General features: G+C 54.0%; 1 protein-coding gene across 8 annotated transcripts in view; it reads left to right on the forward strand.

The window, feature by feature from the left end:
* Window positions 1–18,538, forward strand: part of MOCOS (molybdenum cofactor sulfurase) — a 41,860-nt gene that overhangs the window by 4,241 nt on the left and 19,081 nt on the right. For 7 of the 8 annotated variants that reach the window (XR_006740256.1, XR_006740255.1, XR_006740254.1 and 4 more), the window contains exons 2-8: window positions 1,859–1,948; window positions 5,276–5,342; window positions 6,186–6,821; window positions 8,862–8,938; window positions 10,921–11,120; window positions 13,713–13,829; window positions 14,432–16,183. Coding sequence is in view for 5 of the 8 variants with exons in the window: in XM_045574325.1 (XP_045430281.1) it covers window positions 1,859–1,948; window positions 5,276–5,342; window positions 6,186–6,821; window positions 8,862–8,938; window positions 10,921–11,120; window positions 13,713–13,829; window positions 14,432–16,183 (2,939 nt within the window). In the remaining 3 variants the exon portion in view is untranslated. The remainder of the gene's footprint in view (window positions 1–1,858; window positions 1,949–5,275; window positions 5,343–6,185; window positions 6,822–8,861; window positions 8,939–10,920; window positions 11,121–13,712; window positions 13,830–14,431; window positions 16,184–18,538) is intronic. The other variant, XM_045574324.1, reaches the window with a different exon arrangement.

Consider the following 18,538-nt stretch of genomic DNA (forward strand, 5'->3'; position numbering starts at 1 on the left):
CTCTCCACTTAAAGAGAACGTTATAACTAGAAACACCAATCAGAAAGGATACATGCACCCCTATGTTCATAGCAGCACAATCTACAATAGCTAGGATTTGGAAACAGCCTAGGTGCCCATCAGCAGATGATTGGATCAGAAAACTATGGTACATCTACACAATGGAATACTATGCTGCCATAAAAAAGAAGGAATTCTTATTATTTGCAGCAACCTGGATGGAATTGGAGAACATCATGCTGAGTGAAATAAGCCAGTCAAAGAAAGAGAAACACCACATGACCTCACTCATTTATGGATAATAAAGAACATTATAAACTGATGAACCAAAAGATAGATATAGAGACAGTAAAGCAACAAGCAGACTGTCAAATTACAGCGGGGAGGGTAGGGAGATATGGGGGAGATAAGAGATCAACCGAAGAATTTATATGCATGCATATAAGTACAACCAATGGACACAAAACTCTGGGGAGGGAGGGTATGTATTGGAGGTGGGGGGGGGGCAATGGTAAGATATATACACAGAAAATAATGAAAAAAAAGAGGAAAAAAAAAGAATGTTATTTTAACAATAATTTTCTGGACTAGCTAATACATTTACATGATAACAACATGCAATAAACTAGGACTCAAAGGAAATTTAATTAACCAGATGAAGGCCATCTATAAACAAATAAACAGAGCCAACATCATACTTGATGGTGAAAAACTGAAAGCTTTACCCGCTAAGACCAGGAACAAGACAAGGATATCTGTTCTCGCCACTGGTATTCAACATTGCACCAGAGGTTCTAGCCAGGATAGCTAGCCAAGAAAATGAATGGATCTATTTACATTGTATAACTCTTGAAAATGTGTTTCAGAGTTTGTTCCCTATCAGTACTTTTAAAGTACCAGAGAAGTGTATAAGAATCCTTTATTTTAAATACATGGTGATGAACCTTTAAATCATTTCTGATCTTTGTCTATATCAGACAATATTGTATTGATAAAGGTCAGAAAGAAATATCTTCATAGAGAGCCCATTTCATAAGAGCACAGTTATTTATAAGATAGAATAATTGGCAGGTCAAAGAGAGTTTGCATTGTAAAGTATTACCGATATTGCCCAATTGCTGTCCATAAACTGGGTTCGATTCTGGTCAAGGGCACATGCTTGGGTTGTGGGCTCGATCCCCAGTAGGTTAGTTTCTGTTATCTCTCATTGTTGATGTTTCTATCTCTCTCTCTCCCTCTCCCTTTCTCCCTGAAATCAATAAAAATATATTTTAAAAAAGCGCAGTTGTACCAATTTGCCTTCCTACCAGCCATGTACCAGCTGGCCTGTTTTCCCATGCCTTCACCCATGCAGTGAGTTATCCAACCCTTTGGTCTTGACCACCTGATGATAAACCTCTTACTCTCATCTGAATTTGCCTTCCTTGTTTGTGAAAGAGGCCGGAAAGATCATGCAAGTTACTAGTATTCTCTGGAGTGCTCAAAGCTTTAGAGAGATGTAGAATTCACCACTGAAAGCAGAATCAGGTCTCCAGGCCAGGGAGGCGGCACAGAAACGGGAAGAGGGTGTGAGTCAGAAGGTGAACTAGCTCTAGGGTCTGTTTGGCTCTTCCTTTGTGTGAGAAACTCTCCCAGGTTCCTGAGAGAGCTGGTTAGTCAGGAAGACTCTCAGGCTCATTAACTATGGAAAGTGCAGTTCTTCCATTGCTCGTGTCTGCACTTGGATTGAGAAGCACCCTGTTGTTAAGCCCAAACGCAACCCATGGGCACTGCTCACGCTCACATACACAAGATCTAGGTGCAAGCAGTGGGAAACGTCTAAAAAATAGCCACAGCTTCGTTCTGTGCTCTCTCTCAGGAACTGTCTACCTGGACCACGCAGGAGCCACGCTGTTCCCCGAGAGCCAGCTCAGGAGCTTCACGCGCGACCTCCTGGAAAATGTTTACGGTAAAGAAGAATGCGCCGTCACTCATTTTTGCACTGGGTGTTAGCTGACTACATTCAGAGGATCTGTCTCTGCTGAATAAATGTTGGGTTTGTAGACGGGACCGAACTGGGACCCAAAGCTGAATAAGCACGATGATGAGGGGGTCAGGCAAACACGTCATTTTTTACAACTTGCCTGCTGCCAGGATGGGGGACCTGGCTCAGGGGCACATGTGCCACTTCCAGAAGAAAAGGTCGGCGCCAGGAAAGGCACAGAGGCACAAGATGCTGTGTTTGGTGGTGGGAGGGCCTCTGGGACTGGGGGAACAGGCATGTGTTTATTCATTCACTCCCTAAATATTTGCCAGCCCCTCTGGTGTCGGGGGCATGGTGCAAATGGGCACAAAGTAATCAGCCCCTGCCTTCATGGACTCTGGTCTAGTCAGGGCAAGACGTCAAGTCAGTGATCTCTAATGTGAATTACCAACTGTGTGGAGGGCTGTGAACCAGAGGCCTCTGGGCCATGGCGTCTGGATCTGCAGAGGGACAGCAGGTGGGCAGTGTGAGCGTCAGGGAAGGTTTCTGAGGAGTGGGCTCGATGCTGGAGGATGAGCAGGAGTTCACTTGGAAAAGAGTCAGGAGGAGGGCAAAGGGAACAACATGAGCCAGGACCCTGCTGCGGTTTCAAACCAGCCCGGGAACTCAGAGGGAGGCATGAGTGAGAAGGTAGGTAGGTACCTTATGGGTGCTCTGTAGAGTTTGAACCTTATTCTAGAAACGATGGCAAGCCACTGAAAGCATAATGTGTTCAGGAGATAACTTTGGAAAGCGACTTTGAAATTGTTACAGAGCTACCGAACAATCAAACAATGCAGGAGGAGAGTTTGGAGAGACTCACTTTATTCATGGAGCCATGGGCATAGAGAAAATGAATTCAAATTCTAAGCAAGGCTACAAGCAGAGCTTCCCTTTTTATTAAGGAGCCAGCTCTCTGTGCAGTTAGTGGTTATCTCCCTGCTGTCCTTGAAAACAAACACAGCTAACTTTATGGGCATACCTAATCTTGACCTGCCAGGTCAGACAGCTAATTTTATGATCCTCATTTTACAAGCAGGCTAGAAAGCAAACATTTTATCTAAGAATAAACAGCAGAAAATTCCAAACAGCAGTTTTTTGTTTGTTTTAACAAAATAGGGGTTTTCCTTCTCAAAATAACTGTAGTAGCTGGTGTAACCATGGTCATGATAATAGCTATAAATGATAACAATAACCTGTACTGAGCACTCATTGCGCTTCAGGTACTGTTCCAAATACTTCACCTGCATTATCTCTCCCTCCTCAGGGCAGGCTCAGGTACAGGTCCTGTTACCTCTCCTCTGTCCATGCGAGGGGACTGCCCGGGGAGGCAGGTCATTTTCCCGAGGCCACATGGTCAGGAAGCGCTGGGCTGGGTGCAGTCCGGGGAGCGGAGTCTCTAGGCAGCGTGGCTGCCCGGAGTTAATGACAGAACCGGGCTGGCCACCTGTTGGGAAACTTTTAGAAGAGGTTCTCGTATTGGCTGACTTCCAGTTCCAGAGGCTCTTCCTAGATCCTGTCTTGTTTGTTTTACTTGTTTGGCAGGGTTTTTAAAATTTAATTATTTTTTATTGATTCAAGAGAGGAAGGGAGAGGAAGAGGGAGATAGAAACATCAATGATGAGAAAGAAACATTGATGGCCTGCCTCCTGCACGCCTCACAATGGGGATCCAGCCCACAACCTACCTGGGCATGTACCCTGACTGAGAATTGATCTATGACCTAGTCTATGCTCATCTCCTGAGCCATGCCAGCTGGGCCAGATTTCTTGAGTAATATTTTATATCCACAAAATTCACATGTTTCAAGTGTACAATTCAATGATTTTTATTTTTTTATTTTTTAAAATATATTTTTATTGATTTTTTACAGAGAGTAAGGGAGAGAGATAGAGAGCTAGAAACACCGACCAGCTGCCTCTTGCACACCCCCTACTGGGGATGTGCCCACAACCAACATACATGCCCCTGACCGGAATCGAACCTGGGACCTTTCAGTCCGCAGACCGACACTCTACCACTGAGCCAAACCGGTTTCGGCCAATTCAATGATTTTTAGTCTCACTATAAATCATTTAGAATATTTTCATTCTCTCAATAAAATCTCTGATGGCCATTGATCTCTGTTGCTTTCTCAACCACTCAACCTGCCCACTCACTCTCACCCCAAGCCAACACTCATCTACTACTTTCTGTCTCTCTAGTCTCTCTATACAGTCATCTTTGCTGGATATCTATATCTATCTATCTATCTATCTATCATCTATCTATCTATCTATCTATCTATCTATCTATCTATCTATCTATTATCTATCTATCTATCTATCTATCTATCTATCTATCTATCTATCAGGCTAATATGCAAAGTGTCCTCTGGGGAATTCAACTGGGAGACTGGGAGTTCAATCACTCGCTATGACGTGCACTGACCACCAGGGGGCGGCACACAATGAAGGAAAACCACAGCCAACAGCCGGCAGCCTGAAGGCCCCGATTGGCCCCGATTACTGGCCAGGCTTAGGGACCCTATTCATGCACGGATTTTGTGCACCAGGTTTCTAGTTTTATACAAGTGGAATCATGCAAGATGTGATCTCTGTGTCTGGCGTCTTTTTTTTTTTTTTTTTTTTTTAATCTTTATTGTTGCAAGTATTACATACGTCCCCCTTTCCTCCCTCATTGAGCTCTTCTAGCCCGCCTCCACACCCCACCCTATGGCATCTTTCACTTAGCATGCTTTTGAGGTTCAAGCTAAATAAAAATTTAAAAATATATATTTATTGATTTTTTTTACAGGGAGGAAGGGAGAGGGATAGAGAGTTAGAAACATCCATGAGAGAGAAATATTGTTCAGCTGCTTTTTGCACACCCCCTAATGGGGATGTGCCCACAACCAAGGTACATGCCCTTGACCGGAATCGGACCTGGGACCCTTCAGTCTGCAGGCCGACCTTCTATCCACTGAGCCAAACTGGTTAGGGCACCAAATAATTTTTCATTGTATGGATATGTTACATTTTATCTATCTGTTCACCAGTTGATTGACACTTATGTTCCCAGAATTTAGCTTTACAAATAGAGCTGCTGTGAACATTCTTGTGCATGAATTTTTGTGTGGACATGTTTCCATTTCTATTGTGTATGTAGGAGTGGAATCATATAATAGTTTCATGCTTAACTTTTTGAGAAATCAAGGGAGAGGGATTTGGAGGAGTAGAAAAGGAGAGACCATAAGCAGTGAGTGACTTGATGGCTGTCTTTGGAACCCCTCAGGTAACCCTCACAGCCAGAACATCAGCAGCAGGCTCACCCAGGACACCGTGGACCAGGTGCGCTACAGGTGAGCGGAGGGACGGCCTCTGGAGCAGGCTCTCCCAGGTGTACGGACACGCTTCCTACACCTGCCCACACCCCAGGTTCTGAACTGGTTTCAGGAGGATCACCTTCAGTTAAATGGCCACACACACAAGATCAGGGTCCAAGGTTGGGAAGGTGAGAGTGAGCAGGTGCCAAAGGGGTCTGACAGGGAGGCAGCTGAGGGGCGTACCGCCGTGTGTGTGTGTGTGTGTGTGTGTGTGTATGTGTGTGTGTGTGTGTGTGTGTCTGGGCTGGTGCCCCCGTTCCTGGGGACCAGAGTAATAAGGAGCGACACAGGTCTTAAGTCTTATTTTCAGAGAGAATAAAAACAGTTTCTCTGGTTTTTCTTTTTCATGTTTCATTAGGCATCTTGTTTTATTCACCCCCCCCCCCTTTCTTTTAAACTAATATTTGCACATGAAACGACTCTTAATATTTTTCCACACGTAGTAATTAGTGTTCGGTAAGTAATTTCCAAGGGGTACCTAGTGACTTGAATAGATACGGTTTCAAATTATCTCCAGTTTGAAAGGGATCCTGGGTCGCCAGTCTTAAAAGCAACATGGAATGAGCTGGGGACTTGCCACGCACGGTGGTAGAGAGGCGAGAGTGTTTTCCACTGAGGCCAGGCCGCTGTGGGTTTCCTCTCCTGTGGTGAGGGCTGGCACCGGGGAGGCAAGGTGCTTTTGCCGGTTCGAATCCTTCTCACACCTGCTCTGACCTCACAGCGATGGCAGAGCCTGCCTGGGCTTGGGTCTAGCTATGGGGGCAGTGGGATGCGCCGTGCAGTGGACATGCAGGTCCTTGCGAACTCCGTGTTTTGCAGGGTCCTGGCGCACTTCGGCACCTCCCCGGAGGACTACAGCGTGGTCTTCACCGCCGGCAGCACGGCCGCCCTGAAGCTGGTGGCGGAGGCCTTCCCGTGGAGCCGCGGGAGCCTGTTCTGCTACCTCACCGACAGCCACACCTCCGCGGTGGGCATGCGGGCGGTGGCCGCGGCCCGCGGTGCCACCTGCGTCCCGGTCCGGCCGGAGGCCCTGCGGCCGCAGGAGGAACGGGGTGCTGCCCCCGCCGCCGTTGGCCCCGACGGCCAGCCGCCGCACCTCTTCTGCTACCCGGCCCAGAGCAACTTCGCCGGCACCCGGTACCCGCTGGCCTGGGCGGGCGAGGCGGCGGCGGGGCGCCTGTGCCCGGCGGGCGAGGGCGCGCCGGGGCGCTGGTTCGCGCTGCTGGACGCCGCCGCCTACGCGGGCACCTCCCCGCTGGACCTGTCGGCGCACCCGGCGGACTTCGTCGCCCTCTCCTTCTACAAGATCCTCGGCTTCCCCACCGGCCTGGGCGCGCTGCTGGTGCACCGCCGGGCCGCCCCGCTGCTGCGGAAAACCTACTTCGGAGGCGGCACGGCGGCCGCCTACCTGGCCGGAGAGGACTTCTACGTCCCCAGGCCGTCCCTGGCAGAAAGGTCATCTAGCCTGGGGGGGGGGCGGGGCAGGGGCGGGGGGCAGAGTCCAGCCAGTCTGGGGTCTGGCTGTGCAGCCTGTGGGGTTGTGCAGGGGGGGAGGGGTCAGGAGAGGCTGGGCCACGGGGGTCAGGGGTTGACCATGCCTGGCAGGGACGCGGAGGCCGGCGGCAGGCTCAGATGCGGGGGGCAGAAGCCATGGCTCAGTGAACTCTGCTCCTGTTGGCAGGGCCCTTAAAGAGGAAGGGGGGGAGCAGATGGACTGTGGGTGAGGGCTGCACGCAGAAGAGGTGAGAGGTCCTCCCAGAGGAAGGAGGGGCCCCAGACCTCTGCACAGAATTCCGGTAGGGGTGTCCATGAAAGCAGCGATTTGGACAATTAAAAAAAAAATTATATATATATATATATATATATATAATTGATTTTTTACAGAGAGGAAGAGAGAGGGATAGAGAGTCAGAAACATCGATGAGAGAGAAACATCGATCAGCTGCCTCTTGCACACCCCCTACTGGGGATGTGCCCGCAACCAAGGTACATGCCCTTGATCGGAATCGAACCTGGGACCTTTCAGTCCGTAGGCTGACGCTCTATCCACTGAGCCGAACCGGTTTCGGCAATTTGAACGATTGTGAACGAGGGTGCACACACGTGGACAGCATCGCTGGCTTTGAGCAGCTGGAATCAGCCCTGCTTGGCCCGGTTCATAGGAGGAATCAGCTGAACGAGAGGCCACGGGGCTGCCAGCACTGTGAGCAGCTGCCTCCGTGAGCCCCGCCGTGCGGTACGAAGGACAGTGGAGGGCCGGCAGGCAGGTGGTGGCATCCAACGCACAGGCCTCTGCCGGGGTTTTCCCTGGCTGCAGGCAGGCACCATGCTTCATGCTCAGGAATTTCCCCGATGGCGATAGGACCCATAACAGCTAATATGTGAGAGGCCGAAACGGGCAGCTGAGAACTCAGGGTCCCAACAGGAGGGGGTGCCACGGGGCTGGGGCAGGTTGGGTCTGAGGAGGCCTGGGGCCTGGATGGGAAGGGGGTCAGGTCCTCCACAGACCCAGGAGCAGACTCAGGGGTCCTGCAGAGAGTGGCGTGGCTTCGGCAGCGGAGTGATTGGCCATGTGTGTAGGCCCCAGAGCTGGTTTCGCTGGGGAGTGAGTCCCGACTCCAACATGCCCCAGCCGTGGGGTCAGGGGCAAGTGGCTTGATCTCAGCACCTCCTGTTTTTCCGATAAAGTGGGTTTCTGGCCTTGGCCGGTGTGGCTCAGTGTCATTTCATATAGTGAAAGGTTGCAGGTTCGATTCCTGGTCAGGGCACATACCTAGGTTATGGGCTTGATCCCCGGTTGGGGCACATATGGGAAGGCACTAATTGATGTTTCTCTCTCACACTGATTTTCTCTCTCTCTCTCTTCCCTTCTCTCTTAAATCAACAAGCATGTCCTCAGGTGAGGATTAAAAATAAAAACAGTGGCTCTCTAGCAAGATACTATTCTTTAGCGCTAAGAGGTGAAGCACCAGGATGGGGTTGGCATCAGGAACATTGTGAGGCTAGTGGACGTCTTTTTTATTTAGAACGTCCGCCCCGTCATTGGGGGACCCTAAAACAGAAACACTAATGTAAAACCTTTTGAATACCTGTGTGATAAGTCAATGTGTAACATGGTTAAGTGAGAATAGAAAGATAGCCACAGCATATGAACAACATGACACCCAAACTTGACTGAGCCAACAGGGCCTGTGAAGGCAGGGAGAGGTGGGCAGCTTGTGCCAGGCAGGTGTGTCTTCTTAGGGCAGCCAGGCATCTCGCTGCTCGCTCATGTCTCAGACGGCGACTGTCTTTAAGGCCTTGGGTCTCGGCCGCCCCGAGGAGGCTGTGGTGGGTCTGATGAGCAGAGCCCCTGCCCTGAGGAGGAGGAGAGGGATGCTTCTGAGGCGGCAGAGAGAAGGCGCTCACAGAGGTGGCTGAGCCCGTCATCACGTGCCACCACATGCATGTGGAGACGCGGCCCCACCTGACCTCCTTCTCTCACCCTGGCTACAGGTTTGAGGATGGCACCATCCCGTTCCTCGACGTGATAGCGCTCAAGCACGGATTTGATGCCCTGGAGCGCCTCACAGGTAGGGGACATGGTCATCCCGTGGAACTGGCTCCCGGGGCCCGCGTCCTGCGGGGAGCCCAGCCTGGGGGGGTTCAGATGAAGGAGAGGGGGTGCATGACCGGCACACGGCAGCTGTACAGGGACGGTCTGTAGAGCAGGCGCTGAAGGGCTTCTCAGGGACCCCGGAGGCAAGAGCAAGGGACGGGCTTTTTGTCAGTGACAGACAGTTTTGTAGGTAAGAGACAACCGAGGCAGGACATGAATGGCCTCACGGAAGCAGAGGAGACATCCAGGCACCAGCACTGGGATGGGTTACAGGTCCCAAGGCCTCCTCCACTCTCACCCTGCTGGGTGCCCCCTGCAGCCCCACCCAGGCCCATGGCTAGCCTGCCTCCTCCAGTGCTCAGGGAGGCCACTGCCTTCTCCAGGACTGGGGAGCTGGCAGGCAGGAGGCGTGGGTTTACATGCAGGATGACTAAGGCCTGACCCCGAGCCTCCAATCGCTGTGTCTGCCTCCGGCCTCTGCACATTTCCCTCCTCCTCCTCCTCCTCCTCCTCCTCCTCCTCCTTCTTCTTCTTCTTCTTCTTCTTTTTCTTCTTTAAAATATTTTTTATTGATTTTTTACAGAGAGGAAGAGAGAGGGATAGAGAGTTAGAAACATCAATGAGAATCATCGATCAGTTGCCTCCTGCACACTCCCCACTGGGGATTTGCCCGCAACCAAGGTACATGCCCTTGACCGGAATCGAACCTGGGACCTTTCAGTTCGCAGACCGACGCTCTATCCATTGAGCCAAACCGGTTTCAGCTGCATATTTCCCTCCTGATGAGCGCACAGGAGTGTGGGCGCTCGCTGTAATCTGACACACACAGATGCCACTTCCCATCACCTGGGCCTGGACACAAAGGTACAGGCCTGGAGGAAGCTCCGGCCGGTGAGCCGGGCATCCGCCATCCTGCTGTGCCCCTTCTGGAGGTTGAGCTTCTAGAGCTGGTGGCACCGCTTGTGCCCATGTGGAGAGGGCCCTGGGGTGAACCAGGAGCGTGGCTTCACGGATGGGCAGCCCTTTCTCCGTCTCTTTCGTCACAGCCATGGGGCCCCGCAGGTCCTTAGTCTCAGCCGGACGGCCTCATGGGGGGAGGGAGGTGCCCTGCAGGGAGGTGGGTGGGCGTCAACCAGGACAGGGAGGTGGTAATCAGGATGGGCACTGAAAAAGGGCGCTTTCCCTAGGAAAGATATCAACATGGCACCCAAATGCAAGTGGCAGGGTCTGACAGGGCCAGGGCACCTTTGAAAGTAGATCGACAATGTCTGTTTTCCAATAGAGCAAACCCTGAGTTTTCCAACTTCATTGTTTTTTGTTGTTGTTTTTTAAAAAGATTGTAGTAGGTGTGTAAGATTATATATATATGAACTAGAGGCCCTGTGCACAAAATTCATGCACGGGAGCGAGGAGAGAGATCGAGCCTAAATGAGCAGTTGGACATCTCTCTCACAATCCAGGACTGCTGGCTCCCAACTGCTCGCCTGTCTGCCTTCCTGATTGCCCCTAACCTCTTCTGCCTGCCAGCCTGATCACCACTTAACCAACCCCTGACAGCCTGATTGAAGTCTAACTTCTCCCCTGCCAGCCTAGTCACCCCTAACTGCCCTCCCCTGCAGGCCTGGTCACCCCTAACTGCCCTCCCCTGCTGGCCATCTTGTGTCCACATGGGGGCAGCCATTGTTGTGTGTTGGAGTGACAGTCAATTTGCATATTATTCTTTTATTAGATAGGATGGCAGGTATTCCCACGGGAAAATTCAGCAATGGTAAACTTGTCTAGTACCAAAGACCTGAACATTTATCTTGTGGGCAGCACCAAATATTTACAAGTATTTAAAATCATGAACATCAGGTCCAGGTCTGCCAGTTATAAGGATCACGTTTTCTTGAAAAGGAGCGAGTGGATTTGCTATCAAACTAGTAATTCTCTCCGGCGTTTTCTCCCGTCTTTGAGGCGGCATGGAGAACGTGCAGCAGCACACCTTCACCTTGGCTCGGTACACCTACACCGCCCTGCGCGCCCTCCGGTACCCCAGCGGGGCCCCCGTGGTGCGGATCTACTGCGACTCCGCGTTCTGCAGCCCCGAGGTGCAGGGCCCCGTCATCAACTTCAACGTGCTCGACGCCGAGGGGCGCGTCGTCGGTTACTCCCAGGTGGGTTTTCTTTTCTTTCCACCGCACCTACCTGTCCACAGCAGGGTGGCCCTTGTCTGGAACTTGGCAGCCTCCCCGAAATGTGTGGTCAAGGCCTCTGGGCCTTAGCAGGAGCCATGACGAAGCCCAGGCTCGGCCGTAGAGGACAGGCTCCTTCTGAGGTTGCTCCTTGCAAGCATGTCTGCTTAGTTTTCTGTCCTCTTTATCCGGCCAGTAGTCAAGGGCAAGTGGGGAGAGAGAGGCGAGTCTCTGACAGCAATGCAAAGAGCATGCCCTAAAGTCCTGTCGGCAGGAGAGCAGTGGAGACCAAGTACCATGTCTGAGGTCATTGGTGTACAGACAGCTTGGTAGCCTTGGTGACATTCAAGAGCACATCGCAGTGTCATGCAGAATCATAGGCGCACTGTCACCATTTGTTTGTATGTTGCTTGCAACTCGGAACTCCTCTCTCTCTCTCTCTCTCTCTTCCCTTCCCTCCCCTCCCCTCCCCTCCCCCCCCCTCCCCTCCCTGCCCCCCCCCCCCCTCTCTCGGAAACAATGTCCTTAGTACCACAGAAACCCTTGCTTGTGCCATGTTCATGCCTAGCATGAATTCAGAGGCTTTGATGGGTTGGTTATAAAGGCGCTTCTGCGGGTATATCCTTTGTGTCTATTTTCTCATGAAAATAGTGCTAGGAGGGGTCTGTAGACCAGGAGCTGCTTGCATTCTTGCCACAGTTGAGTAAGCTGGTCACTGGCCAGTCTCTGAAAGAGTCCAAAGCCACACCAAGCACTCAGACGTGGCAGCTGGTGGTCACCTGAAGGAGCATTACAGGCGGGGAGAGGCTGAGGGTAGGCACTCGATGGTGGCAGTGCGAGTTTGAGCCCGCCTAGCCGGGGAGGCCAGGCACACGCATGAGGAAGCCAGTCCCCAGGCAATTCCAGCATCCCATGCCACCTCACTCCCAGCTTTTGAGTCCTCCCAACCGAGACTTGAGAAATGAAGAATCAGGGTCAGGTCACCTCCTCAGTGCCCTTTCTCAGTTCCTGACCCACTGTAGCTGAGAGCACAGTAAAATGGTTGTTTTATTCCACCAGGTGTGGGTGGCTTGTTGCGCAGCAGTGATAACGAGGAGTGGGTGGGGAGAAGGCAGCGATGGGTGACTTCTGATTGAGTGGTGGCGGGAGTTGGAGTTGGGAGAGTGATGCGCTCCCCTAGGGGCACCATCGCCCCGAATCCCTTACTAGAGCGCTGTTCTCAGAATGTCCACCAGAGGGCGCAACTTGCAAAGAATCCCTTCCTCCGACCCTGGGAATGGGTTTGGCCAGACGTCTCCTCTCAGATTCCTGAGATATCATGACTGGGTTTCCACATCACTGAGCTGCTTGCTCCTCAGGACTAAGGAGTGGAGTTGTTTTCGGAGGCCTCTTGGTTCAGCCCAGAGAATAGCTTCTTCTCATTCTGATAGTCCAGGGGAGACAGCCATGGTCTTGACAAGAGAGGTACGCACCATTGCCAGCATTCCCCAGCTGGGGCCCGGGCTGGCCCAGGTGACCTGTGGTCTGCAGAGGGCGCCGTATCCTCCTGGCTGCTCTGGTGACCCAACACGTGACTTCCCAGGGAGGAAAGTTTCCAGGGCTTACCCCACTGCTCCAGCTGTATTTGTCTCCCTGAACGCAGCTAGGTGACTCCTCTGAGTTTAACCCCAGTTCCCGGGGCTGAGACCCCTCACTGGGCTTCCAGGCCCTCAGAGGCATGGAGCCCTTGGCCCACAGCGGGAGAGCTGGGACAAAGGTCCCTCATGCTAACCCTGCCTGCGTGTCTTGAGTGAATGGGAGTCACCTCCCAGCGCCGCCAGGGAAATGGGAAAATACCTGGGAGCTTCTGGATTGAGCAGCGGTTCTGGGATTCAGCCCAGAGTCAGGGCATTATGACAAGCAAACGGGTAACACACAGGGTCAACACAGTCATGTCTTCAGTACGGGCTGTGGGCCCAGGCGGGGCTGCTCAGGGTGGTAGCTCAGCTGGGCCTGCTCTGGGGTCAACCCCGTGGCGGAGGGTGCGAGGGCTGCCCACGTGGCAGCTGCACTCGGGTTCTGTGCTTAATCATCTCGCTTGAAATGAATGGGCCCTAACTTGGAATTTTGGCCTAAATTTTTTTTTTAAAAAGTATTGTTTTTGAAAGGAGGGGGTGGGGGCGAGAGAGAGAGAGAGAGAGAGGTTTGTTGTTCCACTTATTTATGCATTCATTGGTTGATTCTTGTATGTGTCCTGACTGGGGATTGAACCCCTGGCCTTGGTGTAGTGGGATGACACTCTGAGGGTTAGTCTAACTGCCTTGAGTCTAACCAATCAAGCGACCTGGCCAGGGCGATACTTTCTCTTTCCTCAGGCATCCATCTGTATCCCACTGGATCCACCTTAATGATCGGTAGCCTCTTATACAATGCGTTCCGTAAACTTGAGAAGATCATGGCCCTTTAGGGCACACTGGCAGGCTCCTGTTTTCATTTTATTGTTCGGAAAGGGAGGTCCAGAGAGTGGCCTGGGACAGCGTCACTGAGTAACGCCGGCCGTTCCTCACCGGGCTCCGTGTCCCGTCCCGCCCGCAGGTGGAGAAGATGGCCAGCCTCTTCAACATCCAGCTGCGCACCGGCTGCTTCTGCAACACGGGCGCCTGCCAGCGGCACCTGGGCCTCAGCGACGACATGGTCAAGAAGCACCTCCAGGTGGGTGTCAGGCCCCGTGGCCCGAACGCATGCCAGCAGCACCCCAGGTGGCACCCCCAGGAATCCTGGAGGCCGGCCTGGTGTGGGGTGGGCTCGGATTCACCTTCTAAGCCCACCACTTGGCTGTGCAAAGGAAACGGATCAACAAGCAGGAAAATGCTGCAGGAGGGTATCTCCATGGAAGCCATTTTTTTACTGTGAAGGCAACATGTCAAGGCTGAAGAGGGGTTCTGACAGGGGGCGAGCATGCGTGGGAACATGCTCTTACAGAGGGCCCAGCCCGATCAGGGTAAACATCTCCAGCTGGAGTCCCCTTGTCCTGGGCTGAGTGAGGAGGGGACCCTCCCAGGGGCATTCCGCATCCATCAGAGCTTCTCCCTCCTCCCTCCTCCCTCCTCCCCCTTCCCCCTCCCCCCTCCCCCCTCCCTCCTCCCTCCTCCCTCCTCCCTCCTCCCTCCTCCCTCCTCCCTCCTCCCTCTTCCCTCCTCCCCCCTCCCTTCTCCCTCCTCCCTCCTCCCCCCTCCCTCCCCGCTCCGTTTATTTCGCAAGATGAGCAACATCTATCTGTGAGGAGCTGCTGACTCGGTTCCCTCCTCTTCCAGGCTGGTCACGTCTGTGGAGACGATGTGGACCTCGTGGATGGGCAGCCGACGGGGTCCGTGCGGATTTCGTTTGGATACATGTCCACGCTGGAGGACGCCCAAGCCTTTCTCAGGTTCATCATCGCCACCCGGCTGCGCCCCCAGAGTAGCCAGCCTGGTCCTCGGGCCGCCCCTGGGGAGGCTGGCACCGCACCAGCAGAGACCGAGGCTCAGAGCACTGTGCCCGCCACCGTGCCCACCACTGTGCCCGCCACTGTGTCTACCACCGTGCCCGCCACTGTGTCTACCACCGTGCCCGCCACTGTGTCCGCCACCGTGCCCACCACTGTGTCCACCACTGTGCCCGCCACTGTGTCTACCACCGTGCCCGCCACTGTGTCCACCACCGTGCCCGCCACTGTGTCTACCACCGTGCCCGCCACTGTGTCCGCCACCGTGCCCACCACTGTGTCCACCACTGTGCCCGCCACTGTGCCTACCACCGTGCCCGCCACTGTGTCTACCACCGTGCCCGCCACTGTGTCTACCACCGTGCCCGCCACTGTGTCTACCACTGTGCCCACCACTGTGCCCGCCACTGTGCCCACCACTGTGCCTGCCACTGTGCCCGCCACTGTGCCTGCCACTGTGCCCACCACTGTGTCCACCACTGTGCCCACCACCGTGCCCGCCACTGTGTCCACCACTGTGTCCACCACCGTGCCCGCCACTGTGTCCACCACTGTGCCCGCCACCGTGCCCACCACCGTGCCCGCCACTGTGTCTACCACTGTGCCCGCCACTGTGCCCACCACTGTGTCTACCACTGTGCCTGCTACCGTGCCCACCACCGTGCCCGCCACTGTGTCTACCACTGTGCCCGCCACTGTGTCCACCACTGTGCCTGCTACCGTGCCCACCACCGTGCCCGCCACTGTGTCTACCACTGTGCCCGCCACTGTGCCCACCACTGTGTCTACCACTGTGCCCGCCACTGTGCCCACCACTGTGTCTACCACCGTGCCCACCACCGTGCCCGCCACTGTGTCTACCACCGTGCCCGCCACTGTGTCTACCACCGTGCCTGCCACCGTGCCCGCCACTGTGCCTGCCACTGTGTCCACCACCGTGCCCGCCACTGTGTCCACCACTGTGCCCGCCACTGTGCCTGCCACTGTGTCCACCACCGTGCCCGCCACTGTGTCTACCACTGTGCCCGCCACTGTGCCTGCCACTGTGTCCACCACTGTGTCTACCACCGTGTCCACCACTGTGCCCGCCACTGTGCCCGCCACCGTGCCCGCCACTGTGCCTGCCACTGTGTCCACCACTGTGTCTACCACCGTGTCCACCACTGTGCCCGCCACTGTGCCCGCCACTGTGCCCGCCACTGTGCCTGCCACTGTGTCCACCACCGTGACCGCCACTGTGCCCACCACTGTGCCCGCCACTGTGCCCACCACTGTGCCCACCACTGTGCCCACCACTGTGCCCACCACTGTGTCCACCACCGTGCCTGCCACCGTGTCCACCATGCCCGCCACCGGGCACAGACCTAGTCCCTCTCCTCCGGAAGACACCCCCACAGCCTCCGGGGCCGGGAATGCCTGGCCCCCTGCTCTGGGTGCTGTGCGTGGGCACTCACCGCTGGGGGCCACCAGGCCCCTGCAGGCCCCTCCGGAGACGGCGGCAGCAGACCCGGGTGAGGGCCTCGGGCCACATGTCGTTACCAACCTCTTCCTCTACCCCATCAAGTCCTGCGCTGCGTTTGAGGTAAGGTCTTCATGGCAGGACGGAGGGTGCTTCTTTTTTTGTTTATAATGTGGGTGTGTGTTTTGGACAAAGTGCAGAAAAAAGGTCAGAATATGAAAAAACATGCAGAAAATCCCACTCCAGGTCAGAGTACGGTGGTGTATTAAGAGCCATTCTGTCTGCCTTTCTTGGTTTGGGCTGACTGTCCAACATGGCTCTGCCTGCTTGCGGGGACCCTGGAGGCGACCCTGAGTGGTGAATGCCTGCTTCCTGTTTTTTGTTTTTTAAATAATGTGTTTCTTTATTGGTGTCAGAGAGGAAGGGAGAGGGAGAGAGAGAGAAAGATCAATGACGAGAGAATCATCGGTCAGCTGCCTCCTGCATGCCCCCTACTGGGGATGGAGCCCACAACCCGGGCATGTGCCCTTGACCAGAATTGAACCAGGACCCTTCAGTCCTCAGGAGGACGCTCTATCCACTGAGCCAAACGGGCTAGGGCCTGCCTGCTTTCTGTTAATAACTGTGGATACAACTCTCAGCGAGTGCATGGGCTGACTCCCTAAGGAGGCCTTTTAGGTGCCTGGTTTCATTCGATGCTTGAAACAACAACATGAGGCGCACGGGAGGATCATCCCCATTTTGTAAAGATGGAGCTGGAAGGCCACTGAGGCCGAGCACTTTCCCAGGTCACCTACGAACAGGGCAGAGCAGGGGCTTGAACTCCTTATGCGATGTGCCCCCCTCAGCCCTCCCCGTGGAAGTGAACTCTGCCTGGGGTCACTGAGCTGGGAGACGGGGGCACCTACCATGGCACCCCCAGCAGTGGCCCAAGTGAGTCCGCCTTTGTCATCTCTGTGTGTCCACGTCTCAGGCCCAGGTCCACCTCTGGGGTGACAGGCTCCCTGGCTCTTGGGGAGACAGACGGGGGTCAGGGCTGTGTGTCACCTGCTTCTCGGGGGTGCCCCACACAGCCCGCCTTCTAGGCTGAACCATAAACATGAAGGAACAGCCCAGTTTCCTCAGCCCTTTGAAGCCCATAGTTGAAGCCACGACTCAGACTACCTGCGGGGCGGATATACAGAATGATGAGATGTCCCAGATTAAACATGTGAAAGAAAGAAATAAAGAACAAAACAAAGAAGGCAGAGTCCAAAAAGAATAGGAAACCAACAGAGAGGAAAGTAAGTCAGTCACCATCAGTCAACTTGATGGTTATCAGGACTATTGTAGAAACATGTTTTCTTTCTTCCTTCCTTCCTTCCTTCCTTCCTTCCTTCCTTCCTTCCTTCCTTCCTTCCTTCCTTCCTTCCTTCCTTTCTTCCTTCCTCCCTCCCTCCCTCCCTCCCTCCCTCCCTCCCTCCCTCCCTCTCTCTCTCTCTCTCTCTCTCTCTCTCTCTCTCTCTCTCTCTCTCTCTCTCTCTCTCTTTAAATTTTATTGTTGAAAAAACAAAACAAAACAAAAATCAAGCAAGTTCACCTCCACTTCAAAACGGAGGCAGGTGGGACTCCACGTGCCCTTGTGCACCGGGCCTGTCTCTTCAGAGATGGGTCCCGTTCCGTGGGACAGCTGCATCGCACAGCAGCGCGGGCAGCAGTTAGTATTCCACCTCGCAGATGGGGACACCGAATCTCAGAGGGGTTTCGTACCTTGCTCAAGGTCTTCCATCCCTCTGCTCCTTCCAAAGCTGACCACCTGAGCACCTGCTACCTGCCAGGCGGTGGGGCAGAACCTGGTGGGCGGTGATGAGCAAAGTGGGAACGGTTCCTTCCCTGGTGGTGGTGGGGCACAGTGGGGGGACTGTCTCAGGAGGGAAACAGACAGAGGCCAAACACCACCCAAGGAGTGGAATGACACTGCTGATGAAGGCCAAGACGGCGAAGGTGGGGATGCCAGAGAGAAAATCCCAGTGGGTGGGTGACGTAGTCCATTGAGGCAGCTATAGCAAACCTGTGAACCGGGTGGCTCATGAACAACAGACATTATTTCTCACCGTCTGGAGGCTTGACGTCCAACGTGAAGGCACAGGTGGATGTGTTGCCCTGTGAGCGTCCGCTTCTTGGTTCACAGACAGCTGCCTTCCTGCTGTGTCCTATCACGGGGGTGAGGGAGCTCTCTGGGCCTCTGTGAAAAGGGCGCTAATCCCATTCATGAGAGCCCTACCCTTGTGACCGAGTCACCTCCTACAGGCTCCACCTCCCAACAACTTTACCTTGGGAGTAACATGAATTCTGGGGTGACACAGACAGTCCACTGCAGTGGTGTACTTAGACTGTATTTGGAGGCGGCAGGAAAGGCTTCTTGAAGAGGGGACATTTAACCGGAGACCTGGGAGTCAGGCATACGGAAAGAGGGGGAAGAGCATTCCAGGCAGAGGG

This window comes from Pipistrellus kuhlii, unplaced genomic scaffold (genome assembly GCF_014108245.1).
Source record: "Pipistrellus kuhlii isolate mPipKuh1 unplaced genomic scaffold, mPipKuh1.p scaffold_m20_p_6, whole genome shotgun sequence".
Lineage (NCBI taxonomy): Eukaryota > Metazoa > Chordata > Mammalia > Chiroptera > Vespertilionidae > Pipistrellus > Pipistrellus kuhlii.